This window comes from Ascaphus truei, chromosome 8, assembly GCF_040206685.1.
Source record: "Ascaphus truei isolate aAscTru1 chromosome 8, aAscTru1.hap1, whole genome shotgun sequence".
Classification (NCBI taxonomy): Eukaryota; Metazoa; Chordata; class Amphibia; order Anura; family Ascaphidae; genus Ascaphus; species Ascaphus truei.
In genome coordinates, this window is record NC_134490.1 from 103,617,612 (window position 1) to 103,643,506 (window position 25,895).

The 25,895-nt window shown below is 45.7% G+C and overlaps 2 protein-coding genes across 4 annotated transcripts in view; both read left to right on the forward strand.

The window, feature by feature from the left end:
• The window catches only part of FAM32A (family with sequence similarity 32 member A), a 36,817-nt gene extending 31,579 nt beyond the window's left edge, over positions 1-5,238 (forward strand). Inside the window, exons 3-4 of the mRNA XM_075612981.1 lie at positions 3,449-3,502; positions 4,048-5,238. Coding sequence (XP_075469096.1) covers positions 3,449-3,502; positions 4,048-4,116 — 123 coding nt within the window. The 3' untranslated portion in view covers positions 4,117-5,238. The remainder of the gene's footprint in view (positions 1-3,448; positions 3,503-4,047) is intronic.
• The window catches only part of UPF1 (UPF1 RNA helicase and ATPase), a 355,592-nt gene that overhangs the window by 187,102 nt on the left and 142,595 nt on the right, over positions 1-25,895 (forward strand). The window lies entirely within an intron of this gene.

The window sequence follows — 25,895 nt, forward strand, 5'->3', positions numbered from 1 at the left end:
GGACTGCCTGTATAACTTTCCTTTCTAAAAAGTTGTACAACCGTCTTTTGAACAAATCTATTGTTTCTGCCATCAGCCTCCATGGGTAATGAATTCCACATTTTAACTGCCCTTACTGTAAAGAACCATTTCCTTTGTTGCTGGTGAAATCTCCTTTCCTCCAACCTTAAGGGATGGCCCCGAGTCCTTTGTACTGCCTGTGGGATGAATAGTTCTTTTGAAAGATCTTTGTACCGTCCCCGAATATTTGTGTATAGTGTTATCCCCTCTTAGACGCCTCTTTTCTAATGTAATTAAATCTAATTTAGCTAGCCTCTCCTTATAAGTTAAATTGTCCACCCCCCTTTATTAATTTTTTGGCTCTTCTCTGCACTCTCTAGTTCCATAATGTATTTTCTATGGAGTGGTGCCCAAAATTGTACTCCATATTCAAGGTGTGTTGTTACTAATCCTTTATAAAGGGGCATAATTATGTTTACTTCCCTTCCATCCATTGCCCGTTTAATGCAAGATAAGAGCTTGTTTGCCTTTGCAGCTACTGCATGACTTTGGGCACTATTGCTAAGCCTGTTGTCGCACGATTGACCGGTCACATGGGTGGTTCAGCCAATGAGGGCGAACCGCTCATGTGACGTCAAGGCCCCCCCACGGGTGCAGCTAGCTGGCCAGGAATCGCCAGAGCAACATGAGCGCCTGACATCTCGGAGCTCTACCGCGCTCTCTCCCTCCCTGGACGAGGCCTAAGCTGTGATGGATTCCCTGGTATGACGTCATGATGCCTTGCATGTTTCGCTCACAAATGGAACTTCGTCAAGTGCGGAGCAACAGATTGTAAGAAGAATTCCCTTTACATAACATCGAGTTGCCATAGTGATGGTGATGGGATGCAGGGCAAACAATTAAATGTCTCCTGCATGCTTTGGGGTACTAGCAATTGTGGAAAACTACAACTGTTGGAGAAAACTTAAATAAACCAGACTTCAAATAATGACTCATTCGTAAAGAATTGTACCATCTATTGTTTTGATAATTCAAGGTTGGAATGTAACAGATACATTGTTAATCAATTGTATGTAAAATATAAAGATATATCTGTCAGGATATATTGTAATCTGTCCAATATTAAGGGAAACCTCCAGCATGAGGTGGAAAAAGACTACAGACGTACTCTGTTTGATCTTTGTAATAATTGACAGACCATGATAACTATAACACAGATTAACTCCAATTTAATTATTACTTTACTGATCCTTCTGCATAACCAAAGACCATTCCATAGTGGTAATAAGAAATATCGAGCAGGTAGAGGATAAGACTTGAGTTAACATTATTATTATTAACCATAAACCTCATCATAATGTTGATGAATGAAAATAATGTGGTCAGTGTGTTGACGATCTTTGTTGAGCTGTATATAATTAAGTAATAATCCCCTCAGAACAGGGCATTACTGGCCAATAATGCCCTGGCTGGAAGAGTTAAAGGCCTGAGCCGAAGCTGAGTGACTTTAACCCAGCCAGGGTATTATTGGCCAGTAATGGCCTGTTCTGATGGGATTATTACTATTATAGGCTAAATGTAAGCTTTTTTTTTTTTTAAATACATTTTTCATAAAGAGACACTTGTAGTCATTGATTTTTATCAGCACGATTTGTCTACATTCTTATATTTTTACTGCAAGTTTATGCAAAGGAAATTGGACATGCACACAGCCCCCCTTCATATACACACACGTACACACACTCTGCAACTCCCCCTCTATATACACAAACACATTCTGCAGCTCCCCCTACACACTGCAGCCCTCCTCCACCCTCTACACTCACAAAACACACACTGGAGACACACTGCAGCCTCCCCTCTAAACACACACAACAGACACCAACAAAACAGACTGCTGCCACCTCTACACCAACAAAACACACAAACAGAGACACACACAGGCACACCAATAAAACAGTCTGCTGGCCCCCTTTACACTCACAAGACGCACAAACCTTTCCCCTCACTCTCCTGTGCGGGGCTCTGCAGGCAGGGTGGGGGATGAGTCAGTGCCTTTCTGCTTCCTCCTGTCCAATAACCTCCCCTGTTTGAGTGCTGATCTCACACATTTTTTGTGAATGAGAACTGAAAGCTGATTGGCTGAAAAACTTGGCAGGGTGCCAAAAATGCCGGGCCATTACTGATTGGTTAAAATTTCGGGCATTATCTAATCGGAGAGCAGGTATTTCAATAATTCCTGGAATTTAACAGTTTTAGTTTATAATTATCATTATACACCACATGCTGAACATTACAAGATGTACACAGCAATTTAATGATGAGGTATGAGGCTTCGAGTCCTACCACATGTGTATGGGGTTTAGGTCCGGGCTTTCACTATGCCATTCTAAAACGCGGAACTTCTTCTTTTGTAGCCATTCTTTTGTAGATCTGCTTGTATGTTTAGGAGCATTGTCTTGCTGCATGACCCACTTTTGCTTGAGCTTCAGCTGACAGACGGATGGCCTGACATTCTCATCTAGAATCTTCTGATACAATGCAGAATTCATGGTTGTGTCAATGATGGCAAGTCGTCCGGGTCCTGTGGCCGCAAAGCAGCTCCAAACCAGACTCCCACCCCCATGCTTGAGGGTTTGGTGAGGTTCTTCTGTTCGAACGCAGTGTTTGGTTTTCGTCAACCATAGCGTTTTCTCGTTGAGGCCAAAAAGTTTTACATTTGACTCGTCTGTCCAGAGAACATTATTCCAGAAGTCTTGACCTGCAGATACTTAGATGTTACTCTGGGGTTCTTTGTGACTTCCTGAATGATTTGCCGGTTTGTTCTTAGAGATTTTAGCAGGCCGACCGCTCCTGAGAAGAGTGTCTGTGGTCTTGAACTTTCCATCTGTCTGACAGAGGATTGGTGGAGCCCCATATCCTTAGAAATTGTTTTGTAACCCTTTCCAGACTGATGAGCATCAATAACTGCTTTTTTGAGGTGCTCAGATTTCTTTTGATCGTGACAGTTGTATGGTAAATACCAAATTCACCAAAGTTTCTTATTTGTTATATAGGGTGGGCCCACCAAAATCACACCTAAAGATCTACCTAATTATTTAAACTCCTAATTCTAATTATCCCTCTTAGTTTAGCTGATAAAACAGGATTTCACTTACTTTTGGACATACCCTGACTCTTAATTACTCATTGTTTGTCTAATTCATGTATAATTTTGTTTAAAAAGGCATGGAATTGGTTAATATAAATCTTATTGGATATTTAAGAAAAGACTGGTTTAGATTTCAGAAGGTTATCCTGGAAAAACTATGGAATTTCCATAATTATCATTGGGGTGCACAAACTTTCACGTGTCTCTCTGTCTCCACAGTAGTTGACAGAAGAAACCTGAAGTTTTCAAATCTCTCGCAACCTTTTTAAGAATTTTTATTTATTTTTTCCCCCGTAGCAAATGGAAAGAATACGAAAGAAAGCTTCGAAGACCCACAAGCAGAGAGTGGAGGTAAGAATACAAATGGTTAATTGACATTGATAAAATGTATGCACCTTTTGGGCTGTGAGGATTCTATTGTATGTATTCTAAAATGTGCTTTGTAAACTTATTATTTTAGCTTGGCCATGTCACAGGAATGGAAAAATGTTGCCTGTGGCTTGGTGCTGTGCTGAATTGTATGTCACCGCTGTGCCTGCTAAAAGCGCCCTCTATTCTGCTTTGCTAGCATGACCTCAAAGCAGGCTAGGGTGCACTGTATCTGGCCTGGGAGGGGACTGACAGGTCATTCTGCACGTGCGTGCCCCTCCCCTCCCCCTCTCTCGCGCCAGTCCCCCTCCCCCCCCCCCTCATCTCAGCTTTTTTAGTACCCAATTTGCTGACGGATTTTGGTGGGAAATGGATTTGGACTGGTTCATCCCATCTCTAGTTCCGGGATATATAAAATACAATTTGACAAGGCAAAAAAAGTATTGGGCCTTTATGTTATTGTGGATATTTTATTGCTGAATACATATATGAAAAGTTCTTCAACAAATTTCTTCTTTTCTCACTAGGATTTCAATCGACATTTGGATACGCTCACTGAACATTATGACATTCCTAAAGTCAGCTGGACAAAATAAAATGTCTTCAAGTTTTGTTTTATATGGACATACTGTCTTGCATATTGTACAATGCATTTTTCTGCAAGCTGGTAACCTAAATTAAACCTTGCGCAGTGCCAGTTTTTACAAGCGTGCGACTGCTTGCAATTTGTTGTGGCTTCATTTCTTGTGTTCTACCACAGCTTGTTGTAAAATTATTTTATATTTTACGAAAGTCAGTGACAGAATACTATATTGTTATTCGTTTGCCACATTAATACATACACATCCTTCATAAGGTGAACAGGTGCTTGAACAATGTACGTTTTTTTCCTTACTGTTGTAAAGTGCATATTTTGTTTGATTTTATCCCCTTTCTGCTATGTTTCTGGCACAATTGACATAATTGCTGACGAGCTATGTAGCCAGGTAAATCCCATACATGTGACATTTTGCTCATTTTATAATGCAATAAAAAAAAAAACATATCTCTAGAACCACAGGATCAAGGACATGTGGGGACCATCGATGAGATCTTAGGGACCCTCGTAGGTCTCGGGCATGGTCAGCGCTTATGCGCTGACCCGTGCTGAGGCGCGCTGCTGCTCGGCACTGAGCCCCTGCAGCCGCAATGAGAGCGGCTTTAGCAGGGGCTCGCGTATGCTTGGGGAAGCGTGTGTCTCACGGAGGTTTCAAATTTGGCCCAATGAGGGCGAACCAGCTCCGTGACGTCACTGGCCCGCCCCCGACACTCCCATGGACGGCGCGCTGTGTAAGGCCAGGGAAAGCACCGCTTTCCCTGAGCCTCAGCGTGCCTCCGCCCGCATTAATTCACTGTCCCAGGCCTTATTCTTACCCTAGTAAGATTTAGTTTTTTTTTTATTGCTCAGCATTATTTGTTGTGAACATTACTGAGCACTGACAGTATAGGCTCTGACTGAACAAAAATGACATTACTGATAGGGCAATCACTTACTAGGTCGAAAGTAGACTAATAGCAGTAACTATTATATATTTTTTCTATACATGGAACACATGAAATATACGTTACCAGCACAGTATATTACAAAGAATCATATTGTTATCTATATATGTATACAGTTCTTTTAGAAAGTACTTACTGTGTGTCATTTTAAAGTTAATAAATGATCTTTTCTTCTATTTGTCTATTGTTGAAAATTTCTAACTGGATAAACTTTTAAATGTTTACTATACGTTTAACAAAGCAGAAGGGGTGGAAGGGAACCAACACTAAGAATCTGCTAAATAAAAACATAAGAAAAGAAAACCTGTGGTTTAAAATAATACAAATAATTGAGATTAATATGGGCTCTAGACAAGGGGGAGAAAGGGCACGCCACAACGTGTAAAAACGTACAACCCTTTACTCATTGAAGGAGGAAAATAAGTGCACTCACAAGGGTAGGGAATTTAAAAGCAGTTTGTGATATAATCACAAGCCAGCAATACTGCAGATGCAGACACACGGTCCTAGCAGTCCTCTCATAGACCCTGTGGATGAAAGACGATTGCACAACGGGGCCGCTGAGAACTCCGACTGTCCCAGATAAAAGGACAATCCTTAACAATCAGGAGAGTTCAAATCTCGCGGCCAAAAACACGCAGCATAGGACATGACCGTGCTGTTCCGTAAAGCCGTAGTACAACGCGTTTCGTCACAAAATATATTGGATATATTCAAGCTCAATAGATAGATTAGATATATAGATATTAGATGACTATGCTAGCCATGTCTGTCTTAAAACAGCATCGACTCTGTTTTGATACAGTCCTGTTGGAGGATTTTGTGCCTTTTTTAATTGCTGCTCTGACAGTATATATTGCTTACCATTCCCTATGCTTGTTATCTTGAGAGGTTCAAAAGCAGACCAAACCGTTGATCACTACTCAAACCCATTTTGGATTAAGAAAATAAATTTGAGTGCTGCTCTTTTCATCTCTGCACTATGTATAGATGCACATGTCAATCGTGTGTGTGTGTGTGTGTGTGTGTGTGTGTGTGTAAAACAAAGAATAAATGCTCAGGAAACTAAAGTTACTGGTACTCGCAAAGAGAAATACTAACTTACAAATATACAAGATGCTAGCTCTTATGGTGCGGTAAGTTATAACATTATTAAATTAGAAAAGAAATTGAAGAACCTCAAACACTCGAGTATTCAAAAAAATTCAAAAAGTTTATTAAGAAACTAAAATATAAAAAGAACGCCCTCTTGATACACAGTGGAGAGAAGAAAGTTATCTACACAATGAAATCGGCTGCTACAACATTCCCAATCCATAGTAAATGCAATAGAAAAAAAAATCTCTCAGGGTAAAGTTAAGGCTCTGTAAGGAAAAAATTGTTTTTCTTTGCAGAAGTCTGGACCGGCCGGTCTAGAGAAAATTCAATACCAGAGAAAAAAATATGCACATAAAGACCATATCTGTCACAGTAGACCAGGTCTTTTAACACCATTTATATTTAAGGGATCAATCACAGGGCAAAACAAGGCAGTGAAATAAGATGAGGTTTATTTTGGATAAATCCTCGGAAACACAAGAATACAAAATACACACGCTTACGGGGGGGTGTGGGGTATGAGATCTACCTCACCTAGGTGCAGGGACCCACTTCAAATGGGTTTACACAGCAGCCACTCTGACATGTACCTCGAGCTGGTCACAGTCCAACTCCACACTCCTTCCCAGAGTGTCTCTCAGATGGTCTCCACACTCCTTCCCAGAGATGGACTAGTGCTCTGATCAGCAGTGTTCCTTATATACCCCTTGGTGGCTATCCTTTTACATTGAGCAATGGTAGCCAGCCAAGAGAAACAGTGGCTGGGTCTCAGACCTGGTAACTGATTCTATTAACTAGTGCCCTCCCTTTGTTCTGATCATATCTTTTCTATAGAACAGTTAAGCTAAATGGATTGTCTGAGCTTTCCCCATAGAAATGAAGAGCACATAACTTAATTTACATTTGCAGGGCTAACATATTAATTTTATCACCAAGTATCTAAGCTTGGGGGAATTGCTAACACAGGAATAAATACAGACATAAGGTAATTATGTAGAAGACAGGACATAGAATTACAGCTAGCCCAAATCACATAACAGAACAAATATATAGAAAGGAGAAACGAATCTCCATGTGGTCCTACAGGAAAGTCCAATTATATTCAAAAGCATGATCTGAATCTTTTATATAGCAATTAGGACGAAGTCCATTCAAAGGCTGTAATATTAAACCAAATAAATAGAAACCAGAATAGAAACCAATAGGAGTCCCACATTACTGTGGGGCAACCAGTGGAGTAAAATAACTAGTGACTCTAGGTCAAAACCGTGTAGAATCCATAGGCAGTGAGCCAACCACAGGAAAATATTCACTTCACTTTTACTCACGGACAACTTTCATGATTGTAACCATAAATCTCATCGTTGCGTGCATTTCGTCAGCAAAATCCAAAGTAGTAGATAAAAAAAAAAAAGAAACCACTGCAGCTGAAAAACTGGAGGCAGGATCAATTGTGGAAAAATAAAGAAATTTTATTTGAAAAACATGCACATGAGAGCTAAAAGGACACTCTAAGGTCGCGCTTATAGTGCTGGCGACGCGACCGATCCCATCACTGTCACCACTGTCGAAAGTTGTAATTTGATTTTTTTTCGGCTTCAAAATTTTTGGTTGCTTGGTTGCGGTCGCGCTTACTATAAACGCTTGCGATGGAGTCAATGGATTTGTTTAGGAGCGACGTCGCCGTCGCAAGGCACTATAAGCGCAGCCTAAGAGAGTTCTTTTAGGTCTCATGGGCTTTTTTTGCAAATAAAATGTCTATTTTTCCACAATTGATCCTGTCTGCAGTTCTTCAGCTGCAGTGCTCTGTTTTTTTTTCTATTTACTACATCACAGAACAATGTTGATTCCCTGGGGGATTGCATTTACAGGGAATAATGAATACAGGCTTTAAAATACATTCCCTGTTCTCCCCCAGATATATTACATTTTGCTGAAATAAGCTTTACATAGCTGGCCAAGTTACATGGATTTAGGGGTAGATACCTGGGATTTTTCTTTATTAGTAGGTCCAGCTACCCCTACGTAACAATATCTACACTAAATGTGCAATAAATAGTTGTTGGTCGCATATATGCAAAATGCTCACAATATTCACAGATTACATGTTCCAATGAAAATAATGCTATGATACCACTATAAAGCAAGACAGAATGTTACCAAATGGCGCTAGCGGAAAAAATTAACGCAATATAAAGTGTTAAGACAAACAATATCAGTGTCCAATACTACCAGAAAGTCCTTGGTAAATAGCAATAGCAGGTAAGTCCAAACACATGATGACTCCCAAAGATTATCAATTTGGGGGGTACCGCATATGTGGAAAGAAAAACAGAACAATATAGTGCAACACTGTTGGAATACCAAACAGATTAGCAAGAGAAAGGGGATGGTTAGACCCCAGAGGAAAACACTTATGCAAGATACTGAGTAAAACAAAGGTACATTTAATGAACAATGACCATTAAAAACAGCTCCTCTCCATACGGTGTCAAATGGCCGTTAGAATCCTACTTACTGGACCCAAGTAGGAAATGCGCATTGAGAATCTCATAGAATAGAAAATCGCCTTCCGCAAACATCAGCTACTCTCGGGGCTCCGGCGTTGCGCCAACCAAACCTGCTGGGGCATGCTGAACCTCCGGCTCGCTGGTGCTCGTTCCGGCTGCCTTCCCTCTACTTGGTATGTCAATCCCGATCCCCAGGATGTCCGCAAGTCTCTCTCACGAGAATAGATGGTGTGTCTGCAGCTCGTATCCGGGTATGACGTCACGGGAGGTCTCAGGTTGTAGTTTTAAATTGTCCCATCAATGACCATCATGAAACTATAAACATGTGATATCACTTTGGGAATTAAAATCTTATGCTTATGTAACGGGTGTTCCCTCCTGTCTGACCCACCCAATCTCACATTGGCCCGTGTGGTCTAACCAGTCCCCATTACATGTTCGTGTCTGGTGGTGCACCTGTAGGCAACAGGGCTCCTGAGTCTCCCGCATGGTGGAATTAGGGGATGTCATCCAGATAGGCAGCTGAGGTAGTGGGTGCGAGTCCTACCTATATCATGTGCAGCGCCTCCACCTCATCAGGATCTGTGCTTCTGCAGGAAGATGGTCCTGGTGAGGAACTCCTTCTCGGTGGTGACTGCCACTGTTGAGTAATCTCACACTCACACAGTGGGGGTATCTTTGAACAGGGCATCTTTATTTGCATGGTATGGGCAAGCTGCCCCTCACAGCTAGCAGCTCAGCCGCTCATCTCTTTGTAGCACTCCATTAGGAAGGTCCCTTCTCCTCTAATAGATCTGCTTTCCAGCTCTACTCTCAAAGAGATTCCCCAGCTTCTCTGTCTGCTGTAAGCTCCTCTTTCTTCCTCTGCATCTCTCTTGAGCTGCTCTGTCTCTGTCAGCTCCTCTAACTCTTTGCGTATGCTCACTGACTCACAGCTAGCATGAGACACTGCAACACTGTTGCAGACCTTCACGTGCCTCTCACTGAACAGAGGCAGCACAACAACAGGAAACTGAACTTCTAACTTTAGGCAGTGCTGTGTCTTATATCACCCCCCAGAGAACAAACATGCTCTGTATCACTAAGTGTGGACACACTGAATGTTGTCACTTCCTTTCGGATATATGACACCTCACCAGGGTTTGAGGGCAAACCTCATGATTGTTGCTGGCAATCCTGCATACTTACCAGGTTTACTGCCAGCATGAGAAAGAGATATGTACACCAATCTTAGACATGGCTACATTCTCCCCCTGGTGGAATCCCAACGACCCGGCTGGGACCTAAATTTTCGGAACCTTCCTTCAGGTAGCACTGCAAAACATAACAACACATTATTACAGTACGTATCTTTTCATAACACAATAACAGATACATCCTAACTTTCGATGTATAACAACTAGGATTACTCCATGCTGGAGTATCCATTACTGGTACTACCATACCCTCTTAAGGTGGCCTGCGCACATCATGGTCCACTGGGTTTAGAGCAGCAATGCTGTAACACTCTAAGTGACATACTGGACACCCACAATCAGCCCATAACTCTGGCCTGGATGCTAGTGGACTGAGAGGATCATGCCCATACATTTCCCCAAGGCATCTCCTGGAGATGTAGACTATCCCCTCTTGACTACACCACTTCTCATCTAACCCGCAGGATCCCAATTTTCTTCCCCCGATCCTTCCTCTTCATCAGTGCCATATCCCCTATCTTCATCGGGGGAACCCATTTCGAATTTACTTTCTCCCTCCCATGGATGGTGAAAATAAAGTAACCACTTTTGGCGATCCCTGACAACTCTTGCCGACACTGGAGGCACATAGGGGGTTCCCCGGGCAATAGGCACAATATGAGCAACATTACCCAAATTCCCAGACGAAACTCCCAATGTCCCTGGGGACCCAAAATTTGACACAAGCCTCTTAGGATCACACCCCACACTAACAGTACTATTGTTATCATTAGTGCTGTATAACATTCTTTGCATAGCCATTTCCCTCCCCGATCCCTCATCGGAGGCAAAACAGTCACCCCAGTCCAGATTTTCCCCAGTCCATTTTTCAGAAGTGGCTCGGGACTCCCCAGACAACCCTTGGCTAGACTGGGACCCATAGGAAAAAGTGACAGGGGCAGGGGTTTTAACTATGGCTGGGGGTTGGGCATAGGGAAACATTGCCGGCATACGCGGGGCTACGACCCGCAACTTCTCGCTACCTTGCCCGGTACCATCAGACTGGCACTCCGGTTCACCCGTGTCCGTGTTCCCAGGCTTCCGCAGGGCCTGCCGGCTCTTCCCGGACCCAGGCGACCTGGTACAGCTGCTTGGCCGTGAGGACACGGCCATCTCGCTGGACTCGCCGCCATCTTGCGTTGGGTTCCCAACCGGAATCTCTTCCTCCAGAACGACATCCGCCCCCGGAAGTGATGGTTCTGCTCTCCGCTCCGTCCGGGCCTGAGCTAGGCCTTTCTCTGCCATTGCCACCACCGGCGCCTGTGGGGGGTTAGGAGGTTCCTCACCACTCCGCTGGCTTGCGATGGGTTCCTCTGTGGTAGGCCGGACTGGCCGTTGTAGGGCACACGGGCCTACATCAGGGTCCGCAGCAGATGGGATAAATGTCTCTTTATCTTCAGCTTCACTTGTGTGGTCCGCCGGCTGGCGCATCACCACAGCTGGTTGACTACTGTCTTCAGTAGTACAGGATGGGGGTAGGGACATCTCCGCAAGAGAACAGCGTCAGGGCGCTTCGCATTCGCTGGTGGCCATCGGCCTGAAGGGGTCCTGCTCCGGCAGTACCAGTGGTAGCGATCCCCCTTCTCCCTGGGCAGTCACCTTACCCTTCGTTGATTCCGTCAGGAATGGTTCCATCATCTGGGGTTCCGGTTTTGGAACCGGATCTGGAGCCGTCTCTGTCATCGGGGCTTGGAACTCCTCAAGCTTAGGCAGAAAAGGGCTAGACACAAGATGGTCTGCTCCTTTCACAAAGAAAATAGCTCCCCAAACAAGTTCTTTTCCCAGAAATACACAATCAGAGCCCTCACACCTCAAGCTGGTGATTCCGTCACTGGATACTTCCCGGAATCCATTAGGCAATGAATAATAGGCAAAGTTCATATCACCCTTCCTCACTTTATGCATACACGGGCACAAAAGAAAGGGGTAACTCACTCCTCTGGCCCGCCATGCCCCTGGTAGCTGAGGTTGTGCTTTGCTGCATTCTGTTTCTTTCTTAGGGGGAGCAGAAGTTGCTACTGGCTGTTCACTGTGCGCACTCCCCCTTGTGGACTCTAGAGGAGGGGCACTTTCTACCAAGGAGTGGTTCTGACTCTGTGCTGAACTACTCACAGTGCAGGGGCGGGGCTCTGGTTTTCGCGCCCAACCCGGACAGAATTCTGCAACAATTTCTTGTACAGTCCTGGTGCTCGCCTGACTTGGTGGGAGCCGCCATCTTAGGTGTGACTCACTGCTTGAGAGAGCCTCCATTCTTGCGGTCGCCATTCTTTTCTCTGTTATAATTTCTGTTATCGCACATGGAGCTCTTCTCTGCGGGGCAGCTGCCACACCGATGCAATAAAATGCCTTGTGCACCACCTTGTGTACCTAATGTAGATCTGACTCATGTTTGCACTACCTCAGGCTAGGCTCACTCTTTCTGTTTCCTAGTGTGCCTAGCAAAAGCCTGTCCTGTTGACAGGTCTCTCAGCAGCGCCTCCAATTGTAACGGGTGTTCCCTCCTGTCTGACCCACCCAATCTCACATTGGCCCGTGTGGTCTAACCAGTCCCCATTACATGTTCATGTCTGGTGGTGCACCTGTAGGCAACAGGGCTCCTGAGTCTCCCGCATGGTGGAATTAGGGGATGTCATCCAGACAGGCAGCTGAGGTAGTGGGTCCGAGTCCTACCTATATCATGTGCAGCGCCTCCACCTCATCAGGATCTGTGCTTCCGCAGGGAGATGGTCCTGGTGAGGAACTCCTTCTCGGTGGTGACTGCCACTGTTGAGTAATTTCACACTCACACAGTGGGGGTATCTTTGAACAGGGCATCTTTATTTGCATGGTATGGGCAAGCTGCCCCTCACAGCTAGCAGCTCAGCCGCTCATCTCTTTGTAGCACTCCATTAGGAAGGTCCCTTCTCCTCTAACAGAGATTGTCATAAATGGAACTTTTTCAGGTTGGGGTAAAGTCGTGAGTGGAGTACCTCAGGGATCGGTACTGGGACCCCTGCTTTTTAACTTGTTTATTAATGACCTTGAGGTTGGCATTGAGAGCAAAGTCTCCGTCTTTGCTGATGATACTAAATTGTGTAAGGTTATAGAATCAGAGCAGGATGTAATTTCTATTCAGAAGGACTTGGAGAGACTGGAAACATGGGCAGGTAAATGGCAGATGAGGTTTAATACAGATAAATGTAAGGTTATGCATTTGGGATGCAAGAAAAAACTGGGGACTTACAAATTAAATGGAGATAAATTGGGGGAATCCTTGATGGAGAAGGATTTAGGAGTGCTTATAGACAGCAGGCTTAGCAATAGTGCCCAAAGTCATGCAGTAGCTGCAAAGGCAAACAATATCTTATCTTGCATCAAACGGGCAATGGATGGAAGGGAAGTAAACATAATTATGTCCCTTTACAAAGCATTAGTAAGACCTCACCTTGAATATGGAGTACAATTTTGGGCACCAATCCTAAGAAAAGACATTATGGAAATAGAGAGAGTGCAGAGAAGAGCCACCAAATTAATAAAGGGGATGGACAATCTAACTTATGAGGAGAGGCTAGCTAAATTAGATTTATTTACATTAGGAAAGAGGTGTCTAAGAGGGGATATGATAACTATATACAAATATATTCAGGGACAATACAAGGAGCTTTCAAAAGAACTATTCATTGCATGGGCAGTACAAAGGACTCGGGCCACCCTTAAGGTTGGAGGAATGGAGATTTCACCAGCAACAAAGGAAAGGGTTCTTTACAGTAAGGGCAGTTAAAATGTGGAATTCATTACCCATGGAGACTGTGATGGCAGATACAATAGATTTGTTCAAAAAAAGGTTGGACAGCTTTTTAGATGGGAAAGGTATACAGGGATATACCAAATAAGTATACTGTACATGGGAAGGATGTTGATCCAGGGATTAATCCGATTGCCAATTATTGGAGTCAGGAAGGAATTAATTTTTCCCCTTAATGGGGTTTTTTGTTTGCCTTCCTCTAGATCAATAAGTATAGATATAGGATAAAGTATCTGTTGTCTAAATTTAGTATAGGTTGAACTTGATGGACGGAAGTCTTTTTTCAACCTCATCAACTATGTAACTATGTAACATACATTCACGGACACTGAATTGGTGTATTGTATGTGAATTTTGTATTCAAATGCATTGTTTTTTATGCTGTATTATTGCCCCTGTATTTTATGTATATCTATCTATATGGATAGACATACAGGGATAATAATTGATTGGTTTGCTAATGTTTATGTTCTTTTCATGGATGGCTAATGTATTTATCTGCTTTATTTTGTAATTGTTGTGAATAATATAATGTGTTTTTAGTTACAGGTTAATTGTAATGGCTTCTTTATAAAAGAACAGAGATACCGGCGCCTAATTAGTCCAATTAGGAGTTAGTCCTGGATATCCAGATGAAATAGTTCAAGTTCCAATGATGACAACTTGTAATCAAGGGTTGTATTGATGTAGATTCCTCCGTATATTGGGGAACATGAAATGAAAAGAACACAGAATTTAGTGCAACACAGCTAACAAAAAATCTTAACAGAATAAGACTCACAAACCAGCACAGACAAGACACACAAACGCAAAGCTGAAAAATAAAAATTGTTTAATACAACTATAAAATAATAAAATGTGGAACGATGAGACACTGATGGAGCCAGTCCGGCAGAGTAAAACTAGAAAGCTACTCACAGGACGGCTCTAGAACACAAGCAGTGAGGCCGAATAGACCGATGTAATCTGTCTTCCCTGGGCTGAGAAATTGAAGTAACCGCAACTTTCCTCCAAACACCGTGCTCCTCGAAACCGGAAGTGACGTCACCGGATACTAGATACCGGATGCTCCGTCACACGTAGGCGGGACTCTTGGCGGGATTTTCAAGCGGAGGTTCACTTGATTCAGCTCCAAAGGATCAGCTCTCTGCACTCAGTTCTCTCAACATCAAATCGTCCAATGGCTGCTTGATTTATTTAAACATGCAATGTGGTGATTTTAAGATTAAAAAGTCATGTTTTGATTTATGCATGTTTTATGTGTTTAATAATGGGCAAATAATCTATTATCCATATCTGGATAATAGTTATTTGGCACATTATTATACTGTAGGTGTTTGGGGGGGGGGGGGAGGGGATGTATGTATTGAATGTATAGGTCAGGTTTATTTATTTTACATTCAGGGTTTGTTCCTTGGTTCTCCGTGAGACCTCTGGAGACCACCTGCGGTATCCTCGGGTATCTCACGGGTATCAGGCTGGTGGTTCCACGGGTGACACCTGCAGGGATGAACCGGTGGCCTCACATCTGTGGGGGCACCGCGGACCCGTAGTGTGTGGGGAAGAACCGGTGGTCCCACATATGTGGGGGCACCGCAGACCCGTAGTGAGCACTCGTGAGTCCCCAGACCCCCGTGAGAACCACCCAAGGCCCCGCAGACACCTGTGTGTCTGACCCGGGGCTCCCAGACATCCGCAGGCCTACCGTGGGGACCCAATTGTGGCCCACGGTGACCCAAGGAGGCCACCTGGGGGCCATGGCGCTTGGCGGGACCCACCAACAGGCCTCCAGAACCTGTGTGAAACATGTTGCTGGTACCCTGTAGGTCTGTCAGGTGACCCGCCGGGCCCGCCAGGGACTCGCGTGGGGCTGGGGTATGAACCCTGTATGTAAAATGATAAATCATGTATTTATGGGGGGGCACAGGGGGTGGGTTACACAGGCGGCACACTTTATTTGAGTACGGCTCATTCCGCAAGCCGGGATATGTCCCGGCTTGCGAGCCGCACTCCCTCAGCGTGCCGCGCATCACCGATGCGCGGTCACACGTCATCGGGTGCCTGTGCCGCCTGTACGCGTGCCCAGGGCTCCCCGAGGGAGCCCTGGTGTCGCGCGGATGTGAGGACGGTGGCGGGACGTTCCGGGGGACCCGGCGGACCCGGTGAGGCGAGGGGGAAGCCTCGATCGGCGGGCCTCTCCTCCGAGGCTTCGGCGCGCGCCCGGCACCCTCCGGCGCGCGCCAGGTTACTGCTGCGGCCGAGAACGGGCAAATGCTCGAATAAACTCAGCCGCAGCAGTATGTATTTAATAAATAGAATAATGTTTATTGTGGGGCAGTGTATTGTTTTAATTGTGGTTACTGGGGGTGGGGGGAGGGGGTATTGGCCCCAAGGGTATGTGGGTAGGCCTCCCTTGTGGGTAGTGGGTGAGGGTGGTTAGGCCTCACATGGTGGGAGGTTAGTGGGGGAGGGTATGTAGGCCTCCCGAGTGGTGGGTGAGGGTTGGTTAACCCCTTAATGACTGTAGCGGTTACTAACTGCTATGGTGATTAAGGTGTTAGGCGACATTACATTGGATGTTTTTATTCTTGTTTCTGTTTTGCAGCAGCGGATGGGGCATGGGCAGGATGAAGATGAGGATGGCCTTCATCGTGGCAGCCGGACAAGGGTGAGTGCTATATGTATTTAATGTATTTATTGTTCTTCATGTATTTAAAATGGGCACATTCACTATTATCCATTTTAGGATAATAGTAATTGTGCCCATTACTATACTGTATGTGCATATATGTGTATGTTAGGGGGGTATAGGGGTTGTTGGGGTAATATATATATATATATAAAAAAGCAGTGTTCGACAAACCTATACATTTGCTCGCCCCGGGCGAGTGGATTTAACCCCCGGGCGAGTAAATATTGGCCCAAGCAGCACACGTTTGGTACTAGGTGGCGAGTAGATTTTTTTGTGTGGCGAGTAGATTTTTTGGTGATTTGTCAACCACTGTATATAAGATATATATCTATATATATATAGATATATATATTTATAGATATATTTATTTATTTAGTGTGGTGCTGTTGTGTGTGTTTTCTTTGTATTTTGGGTAGCGAGGGTGGGTGAAGGGGGTATTAGCCCCAACGGTGGTTTGTTTAGGGCTTGCGGGTGGGTAGCGGGATGGCTTAACCCCTTCATGACCGTTGCAGTATTAACCGCTATGGTCGTGAAGGGGTTAAGTGCACCCGCAACCCCTCCTGTAAACAAACAACAAGGGCCAAATACCCCCTTCACCCACCCCCGCTACCCACAATAAACCTGGCACGGCGGCTTAACCCCTTCATTGCCTTAGCGGTTAGCCGCTAAGGTAATGAAGTTGGCTTTACATGCATTTTTCCTGCCTCGGATGCATGCCGGGGGGCTCTGGTGCTGCTATTCATGGTATCAGCTCCGGAGACCCCCGGCATCAATCCCAGCCAGGAAAAAGGCCAGAATTTTTTCTAAGTGCCGATCCGCCGCTCATCAGCAGCCACTCACCATCAACTTGCCAACATTCTAGAGTGGCGAATAGCGGCGCAAAGCTACTCGCCACTACTAGAATACAGCATGGCGGAAAAAATGGCTAGTTGAGGTGAAAAGTGCCTTCTCGCCTCGCCGATGGCGGAAAAAAAACACCGCCAAACACATTGGCGTTTTTTTTGATTCTCGCCACGTTTTCGCCCCTTTACTGAATAGGGGTATTATTTATTTATTTATTTATAAAATATTTTACCAGGAAGTAATACATTGAGAGTTAGCACAGAGTTATGATGACAAATACATGTTTACAGATACAGTTACATAAATGAGCAGGGTATACATTATATACAAGACATTGTGTGCACAGTTAAAGATAATATATATTATGGGCGTATGAAACAGTTACAGACCAGATTAAAATGTGGGCAGCCTTAGATTTGAAAGAATTTAAACTGGTGAGACACTCGTAGATTGTTCCAGTTTTGGGGTGAACGGTAAGAGAAGGAGGAGCGGCCGGATACTTTGTTGAGCCTTGGGACCATGAACAGTCTTTTGGAGTCTGATCTCAGGTGATAGGTGCTGCATGTGGTAGGGGTGAGGAGCCTGTTCAGATAGCTGGGTAGTTTGCCCATAAACAATTTGAAGGCAAGACAGGAAAGGTGAACTTTGCGCCTAGACTCGAGTGATGACCAATCTATTTCTTTAAGCATTTCGCAGTGATGTGTGTTTTAGTTGTATTGGAGAACAAAACGACAAATTGAGTTGTAGAGGGTGTCAAGTTTGCTAAGGTGGGATTGAGTTGACGAGCCATATACTATGGTCAATAAGTCAATAATTGGCATTAGCATCTGCTGTGTGATACGTTTTCTGACCAGGAGACTTAGGGAGGATTTTTTCCTGTAAAGTACCCTTAGTTTGGCATAGGTCTTGGTTGTCAGGGTATCAATGTGCATCCCGAATGTTAAGTGGGAGTCAAGCCATACACTGGCGACACACTTTATTCGAGCTCGGCTAGTCCCACGAATTCGGGTATACCCGGGTGTATTGAGGTTTGTGACTGTTTTCTGCCAGAGTGCATTGAGGTATTTTCCAGGCAGGGATTGAAGCATTTTATTCCCGCTGGCTGCAATACTGCACAGTATATATATATATACTGCATTACAGTTCATGAATTTATGCCATCTGGTAGACACGCGAAGCATTGCAGCCTATTAAATCCTAATCATTATCATTTAACAGATCAGCCGCCCGTCAGCCAGGCATGAACCCAGGCTGGGAAGGCAAATGCAACGGGGCTCGTCAGAGGTGAGGAGCGGCGCATTCCAGGTATCTGCCAGGTACATACTGGGTATTTGCTCGAATAAAGTGTGTCGGTGCAGTATGCCCAGGTATTTAAAACTAGTAACAGGAGTTAGGGTGGTGTTAGTGTTGGTTCTAATGTGGAGCTCAGTCGCTGGAAGCGTTAAACATTTAGTCTTGGTCCCAAATACCATTGTTACAGTCATGTCAGTGTTTAAAAACAGTTTGTTTTGGGAAATCCAGTTTTCGAGTCTCAAAAAGTCAGACTGAAGAATGTGTTGAAGGTCAGATAGGCTATGGCTGTGTGCATATAGGATTGTGTCATCTGCATACATGTGTATTGAGGCTTCCTGACAAGCTGTGGGGAGATCATTGATGAACACTGAGAAGAGTATGGGCCCCAGAACAGAGCCTTGGGTGACGCCACAGGTGATATCCAGGGGGTTAGAGTTAGAGCCAGAGATGGACACATGTTGGGATCTACCTGATAGGTAGGACTGAAACCAGTTTAAAGCATGCTTCCCTATTCCAGAGCTCTGGAGTTTGTTAAGCAGGATAGCATGATCAACAGTATCAAAAGCCTTTGCAAAATCTAGGAATACTGCACCAGTGAGTTGACCCCGTTCTATTCCACACTGGATTTCATTGCAAACTTTTAGCAGGGTATTTACGGTAGAATGTTTGGGGCGAAAGCCAGATTGGAATTGGCTAGGGAAATTTGTCTTGTTATAGTAATCGCTTAATTGGGAGTGGACACATTTTTCCATGACTTTGGATAGGATTGGGAGAAGGGAGATTGGCCTGTAGTTTGAGACAGTGTTTTTGTCCCCACTTTTGAAGATTGGGACAACTCTGGCAGTTTTAAAGGTCTTAGGGATATGGCCTGCAGACAGGATAGAGTTGACTATGGAAGCAATTGGTTTGGCAATTGCTGGGGCACCAAGTCTTAGGAACCTAGACTGTAGTAAGTCAGGTCCACATTGGCTGCTTAGTTTTAATTTGAGAAGCGCTTGTGTAATCTCCTCTTCGGATACTGGGCCAAATTGAAAATTGTGGGCAGTGTTGGGAGGGGGTGAGGCTATAGGGGTACTCCCAGGATGAGATTCAGGTTTGTGGTTTGGGCTGCGTTTTGCTAATAAGTTAGTAGCACACCCCACAAAGTAATCATTGAATGCATTTGCAATGTCGGTGGGGTTTGTCAGAGTAATATCGCCCTTAGTGATGTTACTTGGCTGTTGATGGTTAGAAGGCTGGAATATGTTGTTGATAACCTTCCAGAAGTTAGCTGGGTTTGATGTGTTCTGGTGGAGATTGTCAGAGTAATATTGTGCTTTTGCATGCCTTGTTTGCCTTGTGCACATGTTCCGCAGGCATCTGTAGTGATTGAGATCCTTGGTAGTGCCAGTTACTTTGTGGCTTTTCCACAAGGCATCCCTGAACTGGTAGAGGGCTATAAGGTCAGTTGTAACCCATGGAAGGTGGGCACCCCGTACCCTTATTCTGCGTAGTGGAGCATGGGTATTGCAGAGTTTTAAGAACTCGGATTGGAAATAGTCGAGCGCAGAATCAGGGTCAGGAATTAAATCGATTCTGTGCCAAGGGCAGTTGGTAAGGTCAGCCAGAAACTGTTGTGGGTTAAAGTTTCTGAATGTTCTAATGAGGAGAACTTTAGGGCTTGATTGGGGCGGTTTAATTTTCCTTACACAGTACACTATTGCATGGTCACTGAAAAGGTCAGGAAGGATGCCAGAGGATTGGATTCTGCTGGGATTTGAGGAGAGAATCCAGTCAAGCAAGGAATGGTTGTGCGATTTCAGTTTTGTTCGTGTGGGTTGGGAAATGAGTTGCGATAGGTTAAGCGACTTGATTTGTGTGTGGATTTTGTGGTTTTTAGGGTCAAGCCAATTGAAGTTGAAATCCCCAAGAACTAGCAGCTCACTCTTCTCATTCAGAGAGGAAATGGAGCCAAGAAACTGGGTGATATCAGTCAGAGATTGTAGAGGGGCTTTAGGGGGGCGGTAGATGCCAGCTAGCAAGATGGGCTTAGAAAAGGGGAGGCATATTCTGCCAACTAGGATTTCAAAAGAGGGTGGGCTTGGGGGGCAATTTAACAGTGTAAATTGTAAGGTGTCTGCAATATAAAATAACACCCCTCCTCCTCTCTTTGACCTATCTCTCCTAGAAATGGAGTATCCCTGTATGGCGATATTTGCATCAGGGGTTTTAGGGGTTAGCCATGTTTCTGTAAGAACGATGGCTTTGGGTTTATGCACAAGGCACCATGCCCTTAGTTAATCCAGTTTGGGCAGTAGATTCCGGATATTTATATGGGCGACAGATAGCCCTTTTTGGAATTTAAAAGTGGAATTCTCAGGGGTATGGGACAGAGCTGAAATGGGAGGACCTGGGTTAGGTTCAATATCACCTGCTAAAGAGAGTAATAGTATGAGTAGAAATTTGAGTAGTTGTTTGCAAGTTGTTACTTTATGATGTTTGCCATTTCAGTGTGCGGTGGTTGGTGTGCTGGTTTTCAGGGTTCTCCACCAACATTCAGTAGATAGTGCAAGGCTTTTGAGTAGTCCAGGGTGTATGGTGATGTTGGGCGTGGGCCAGGTGGGAGGCGTTTGTAGTGGATAGAGAGAATAACATTTCAATGAGGCCATGAGAAAGAACAAAGTGGAGGTAAAAAGCAGGTTCATTATGCCAGAGGTAGGTAATGCTGCATGGAGCTGTTTTGATCTAAGTGTGTATGTGCGCAGACTAAACAGCAGGAATCATAGTGTGATCAGAATAGCTCACCGTTTGTTGCCATGTGCAGTAGGATGCAGTCCCCAGTCACCTCTAGTCAACCTCTAGTCAAACTATAGTCTAACTATCTGCTCACTTAAAAGCTCACTTAAAAGCTCACTTAAAATGCCTCACTATTTCATTCCAATGCAGTTCCTGCAAATGCAGGAGGGGTATTGGTTTTATACAGCTAAAGCAGTCACATGACCCTCCCCCTCCCCAATAAATCAGCTTGTTCCAGTTGGTCAATTAACAGCACAGAGATAAGAGGGGAAAAAAAACACTTTTAGCTATTCAAACATACTAACTTATATCAATGCAAAAGGCCTCTGAGTCAATCTTTTAAACAGGACTTGTTGCACATCAGGGACATACTTATATCAATGCTAAAGGCCTCTGAGTCAATCTTTTAAACAGGACTTGTTGCACATCAGGGACATACTTATATGTAGGCATTTTTGGCGTGAAACGAGCGAGAAGTGCGTTTCCGCCGCTTACTGCATGAGGCCGTATATCTTCAAGAGGTTATTGAGGACCTTGGCCTTACTGGAGTACCCCTCACGAATATGCGATAGTAGCCACAAAACCCTAAGAAGGACCGCAGCTCCATTACATTGTCTGGTCTGGGCCAGTTTACTACGGCTTCGACCTTGGCGGGGTTGGTAGCTTTTCCTTCTGCAGACATTATGTGGCCCATGTAGGGGACCGACGTGTGGCAGAACCTACATTTGTAGAGTGACAGTTTCAGGCCTTCTTTGCCCGGTCTATCCAGTACTTTCAGGAGTCGTTCCTCATGCTCTTCCAAGGTCTTAATGAACACGATGATGTCCTCCAGATAGACTAGGCTTTCCCGTGGATTCATATCGCCAATGGTCTTCTCCATTAGCCTTTGGAAGGTGGCGGGCGCACTGCAAATGCCTTGGGGCATCTGGGGAAACTGATAGAACCGAGGGGACAGACAAACGCCGTCTTCTCCTGGTCTTCAGAGCTCATAGGTACCTGGTAGTACCCAGACCTCAGGTCCAGCACGCTGAAGCACTGGCTTCCTGACAGGGTGCTGAGGATTTCTTCTATCCTTGGCAAAGTGAACTGATCTGGTACTGTACGACGGTTCAGGGTCCGGTAGTCTATGCACAGGTGAACGGACCCGTTCTTCTTACGTACTACCATGATCAGGGAGGCATAAGGACTACGGGATTTCATTTCGATGCCTGCCGTCTCCATCTCCTTCATTACGTCCCTCACGTCCTCCATGTCCATAGGAGCGGTGCGTCTGGAACGCTGCTGGAATGGCGTGGCGTCATTCAGCCGGATAGTGTGCTGGGCATTCTTGCTGCAGCCCACATCCATCTCGCTGGTGGAGAATACTTCCCGACGCTCCTCCAATTTGACAATTAGCCGCTTCTTCCAGTCCACGGGCAGGGTCGATTCCTCGAAGTCGAACTGCAGCCCGACAAACTCTTCTTTCACGGTAGCAGCGTTCACATGAGCCGGGGATTCCACGGGCGTAACCGAGTATATCCGACCCAGTGTTGACCGACGTCAAACCGTATATGGTGAGGCGAAATATTCTGTATCGCCACTTTGAAGTGATTAGGAAGGGCAGTCTTCCATTCCTTCATCTCTGGTACCACCCGGAACCCTCTTTTGGCATCCTCTTCAGGTGTAGTCTCTAGGGAGAAGTAACAGTCAGCGTCGTCACGTCCTGGGTAGTTGGGCACCGCAGCCATGTGCTTTACTGCCCCTGGTGGAATCTCAGTCAACCCCTTCTCTAGATTGAAGAATTGGTCAAATCCGTCTTGGGCGGAGATCCGGTAGCACTCCTCTTTGAAGACTGGGTGAATCCGTAGGGAGGATAGGGGTAATTCGTTCGCCTCTTGTAGTTAGGCACGGATCAGAGCCCGCACCACATCTGCATTGGTTCCCAGTATGACAGGGGAGCTTGTATGTTACCGGGGCTCGGGACATATTAGAGCTTCCACTTCCATGGGGTGGGTCTTGTATGTGTTCAATTGCGGTATGTGCAACCGTACTTGCACCACACCGTCAATGGGCTAGTCTTCACTCCTAAGACCAAATAGTTTCATCTTCTCCGCCAACTGCATAGGCAGATGTTTCAGATGCGAGTTGTAGAAGGGGCGGTAGATGATGGCTACCTGAGTCCCTGTGTCCAGCAATGTGGAGTCGTAGATTCCTTCCATCAGGACTCATCTTATAGCCGCAGGCCCCACTCAACTGTAGGCGTCCGATTGGGGTGCTTCTTCAGGGCTAGGCGCTGGGCTGCTCTCCAAGGAGGTGGAGGGTTGCTTCATCTTATGTACTGTATATGCACCGTGTCAAGGCTCCGCCCCCGTGGCACGCCACAAGACGCATGACGCACGCCGCACTACCAAGCCGGGGGACACTATACGCACCGCGCTTACGCTCCGCCCCGTGATGTCACGTGTGGTGCGCATCGCACACAAGCTACGCGCAGGCACCGCACGGCTGAGAAGTCTGGCTCTCTCTAATTATTCCTCACCTGCTCTTCTCCCCGTCCCTTCCTATCAGTGAACTGAATATGTCTGAGGGGGCAGTTTTTATTCATTACTCTGCAGCCTTGTATTAACCAGCTATTGGCTACCTGTTCCTTAAATGCTCAGCCAACCCTGCTGCAAATTGGCTGAGCATAAACTTCTGCTTATGTATTGAAGTGAATTGCCCTAAGCACACTGCTGCCTTGCTGTTGCCTTGTTAACCCTTGCCTTCCTTGCTCCTGGTTGACTTCGGCTTGTATCTGGACCTCCGACTTCTCTGATCCCCAGTTCGTATTTGGACTTCTACCTTCTCTAATCCTGCACTCCGGCTACGCACCATGACTATCCAATCTCTCCTATCCTAGACCATGGCAAGTACCATGACCACTCTGACATCTCCTACCCTGACCCGGCTACATGACTACCACTCTGCACTCCAGAACTTGGTTGCAGCTCGGTGGTTACCAAGATCCCCACCTCTGCCTTGCAGTCCTGTCCTGTTTGTTGTGAGCACCCGTTACAATGGTATGTATATATGTAGCACCTTTGACCCCACCCTATGTGAGATGTGGGCCGCTACCTGTGTATTCCTGGTGCAGTGCATACCTGTTGGTAATCCAGGAGGCTTTGAGTTGCTCTGCAGTGGTATGGGGAGAATCAGGACAGGCTTTCAGGGTGCTTCTTTCTCATATGGCAGTGCCTCCAGCCAACAAGGATCCTGGATGGTCCATGCTAGCAACCTCTTATTGTCCAGACAGTTAACCACACATGGAGATGGTTCAACTGCTCTTTATTTGTACACATCAGAAGTCAGGCAGACTGTACAGCCCTCCTTTAGGGATAAGGCCTTACATGCCCCATCCAGCTCCTTATCCCTGATGGTGCTCAGGATATCACACACTTCCAATCCTCAGGGGCAGGGAAGACAGACTCACTGACTTCTGGGAGAATACCAGTATATACCCAGGGGATGGGCTTGTAACCCTGCCCCATAGGGGAGGTCTGATTCTGATAGGAATCTCATTACTGCATGTGACCCAACCAGTATCTTCCCCAGGATGAAACTCTCTGGTTGTTGCTAGGCCCGCCCCTGAATACAGTAACACTGCATCCAAGCCGCAATAGTAAGCTAAGACCTAATGATATATATATATATATATCATATAGATAGATATATACATATATATGTTGTGGTGTTCCCCTGAGCCTCTATTTGTTGTACTTAGCTGAGAGCACTGTATGGACGAGCGGCAGGCCAGCTGGCCTTCAAGAAGGTGGGGGTCGAGCAGGCAGCATACGGGTGTCTCAGAGGCTCCGCGGTAGACCGACAAGCACAGGGCGCCGCCATGTTGCGTCTGGCACATGCGCAGTATCATGTGCGATGGGAGACACTGAGGAAGTTCGTGCATGCGCAGTGAATAGCGCGCGAAGGCTGGCCAATAGAACAGAGGCTCTGAGCTGGGACTATAATTCCCATGAGCCTCAGCAGGGACACGTGACGCCAGGGAGCGAATAGGAGGGGAGGATTGCTGGCAGGCAGGAAAGGGAAGCGTGGGCGAGAGACCACGCTAGCTAGTGCGCCCCGGGGAAGCAAGGGGAGGGGAGGTGTGTGTTGCAGGGGGTCGGTGACCCACTGCATAGGCCAGAGATTCCCCTTAGGCCCCGGTGCAGGCCCTGAGTCACCACTAGCTTGTGGTACTGCAGGGAACGCCCACAGATAGGTACAGCATACCAGTCTGAGAATGTTCAGTCCGCTCTCTTGCTTCCTAAGAATGTGGAAAGTGAATTCCTCTCTGTCCTCTTGCAGCCCCTGGTGTTCGAGGCATCTTCCCCCACCTCAAAGATGGATCCCGGCGGAGAACTCCGTCGCCAGAGCCAGCAACCAAGAAAAAGAAAGAACACAGGAGCGCACCAAGGTAAGAGTAGCATATTGTTAAGCAAAGAATAAAAAGTAGTCACTTACATATGATAAAACTTTATTGAATCCCGAATGGTGTAACCAGCTTTTATTCGCGCCACACCACGCTTACACTCGTGGAGGCCTGATGCGAACAGTGTTACAGAGACAACCCCAGCACGCGGGACTGTTA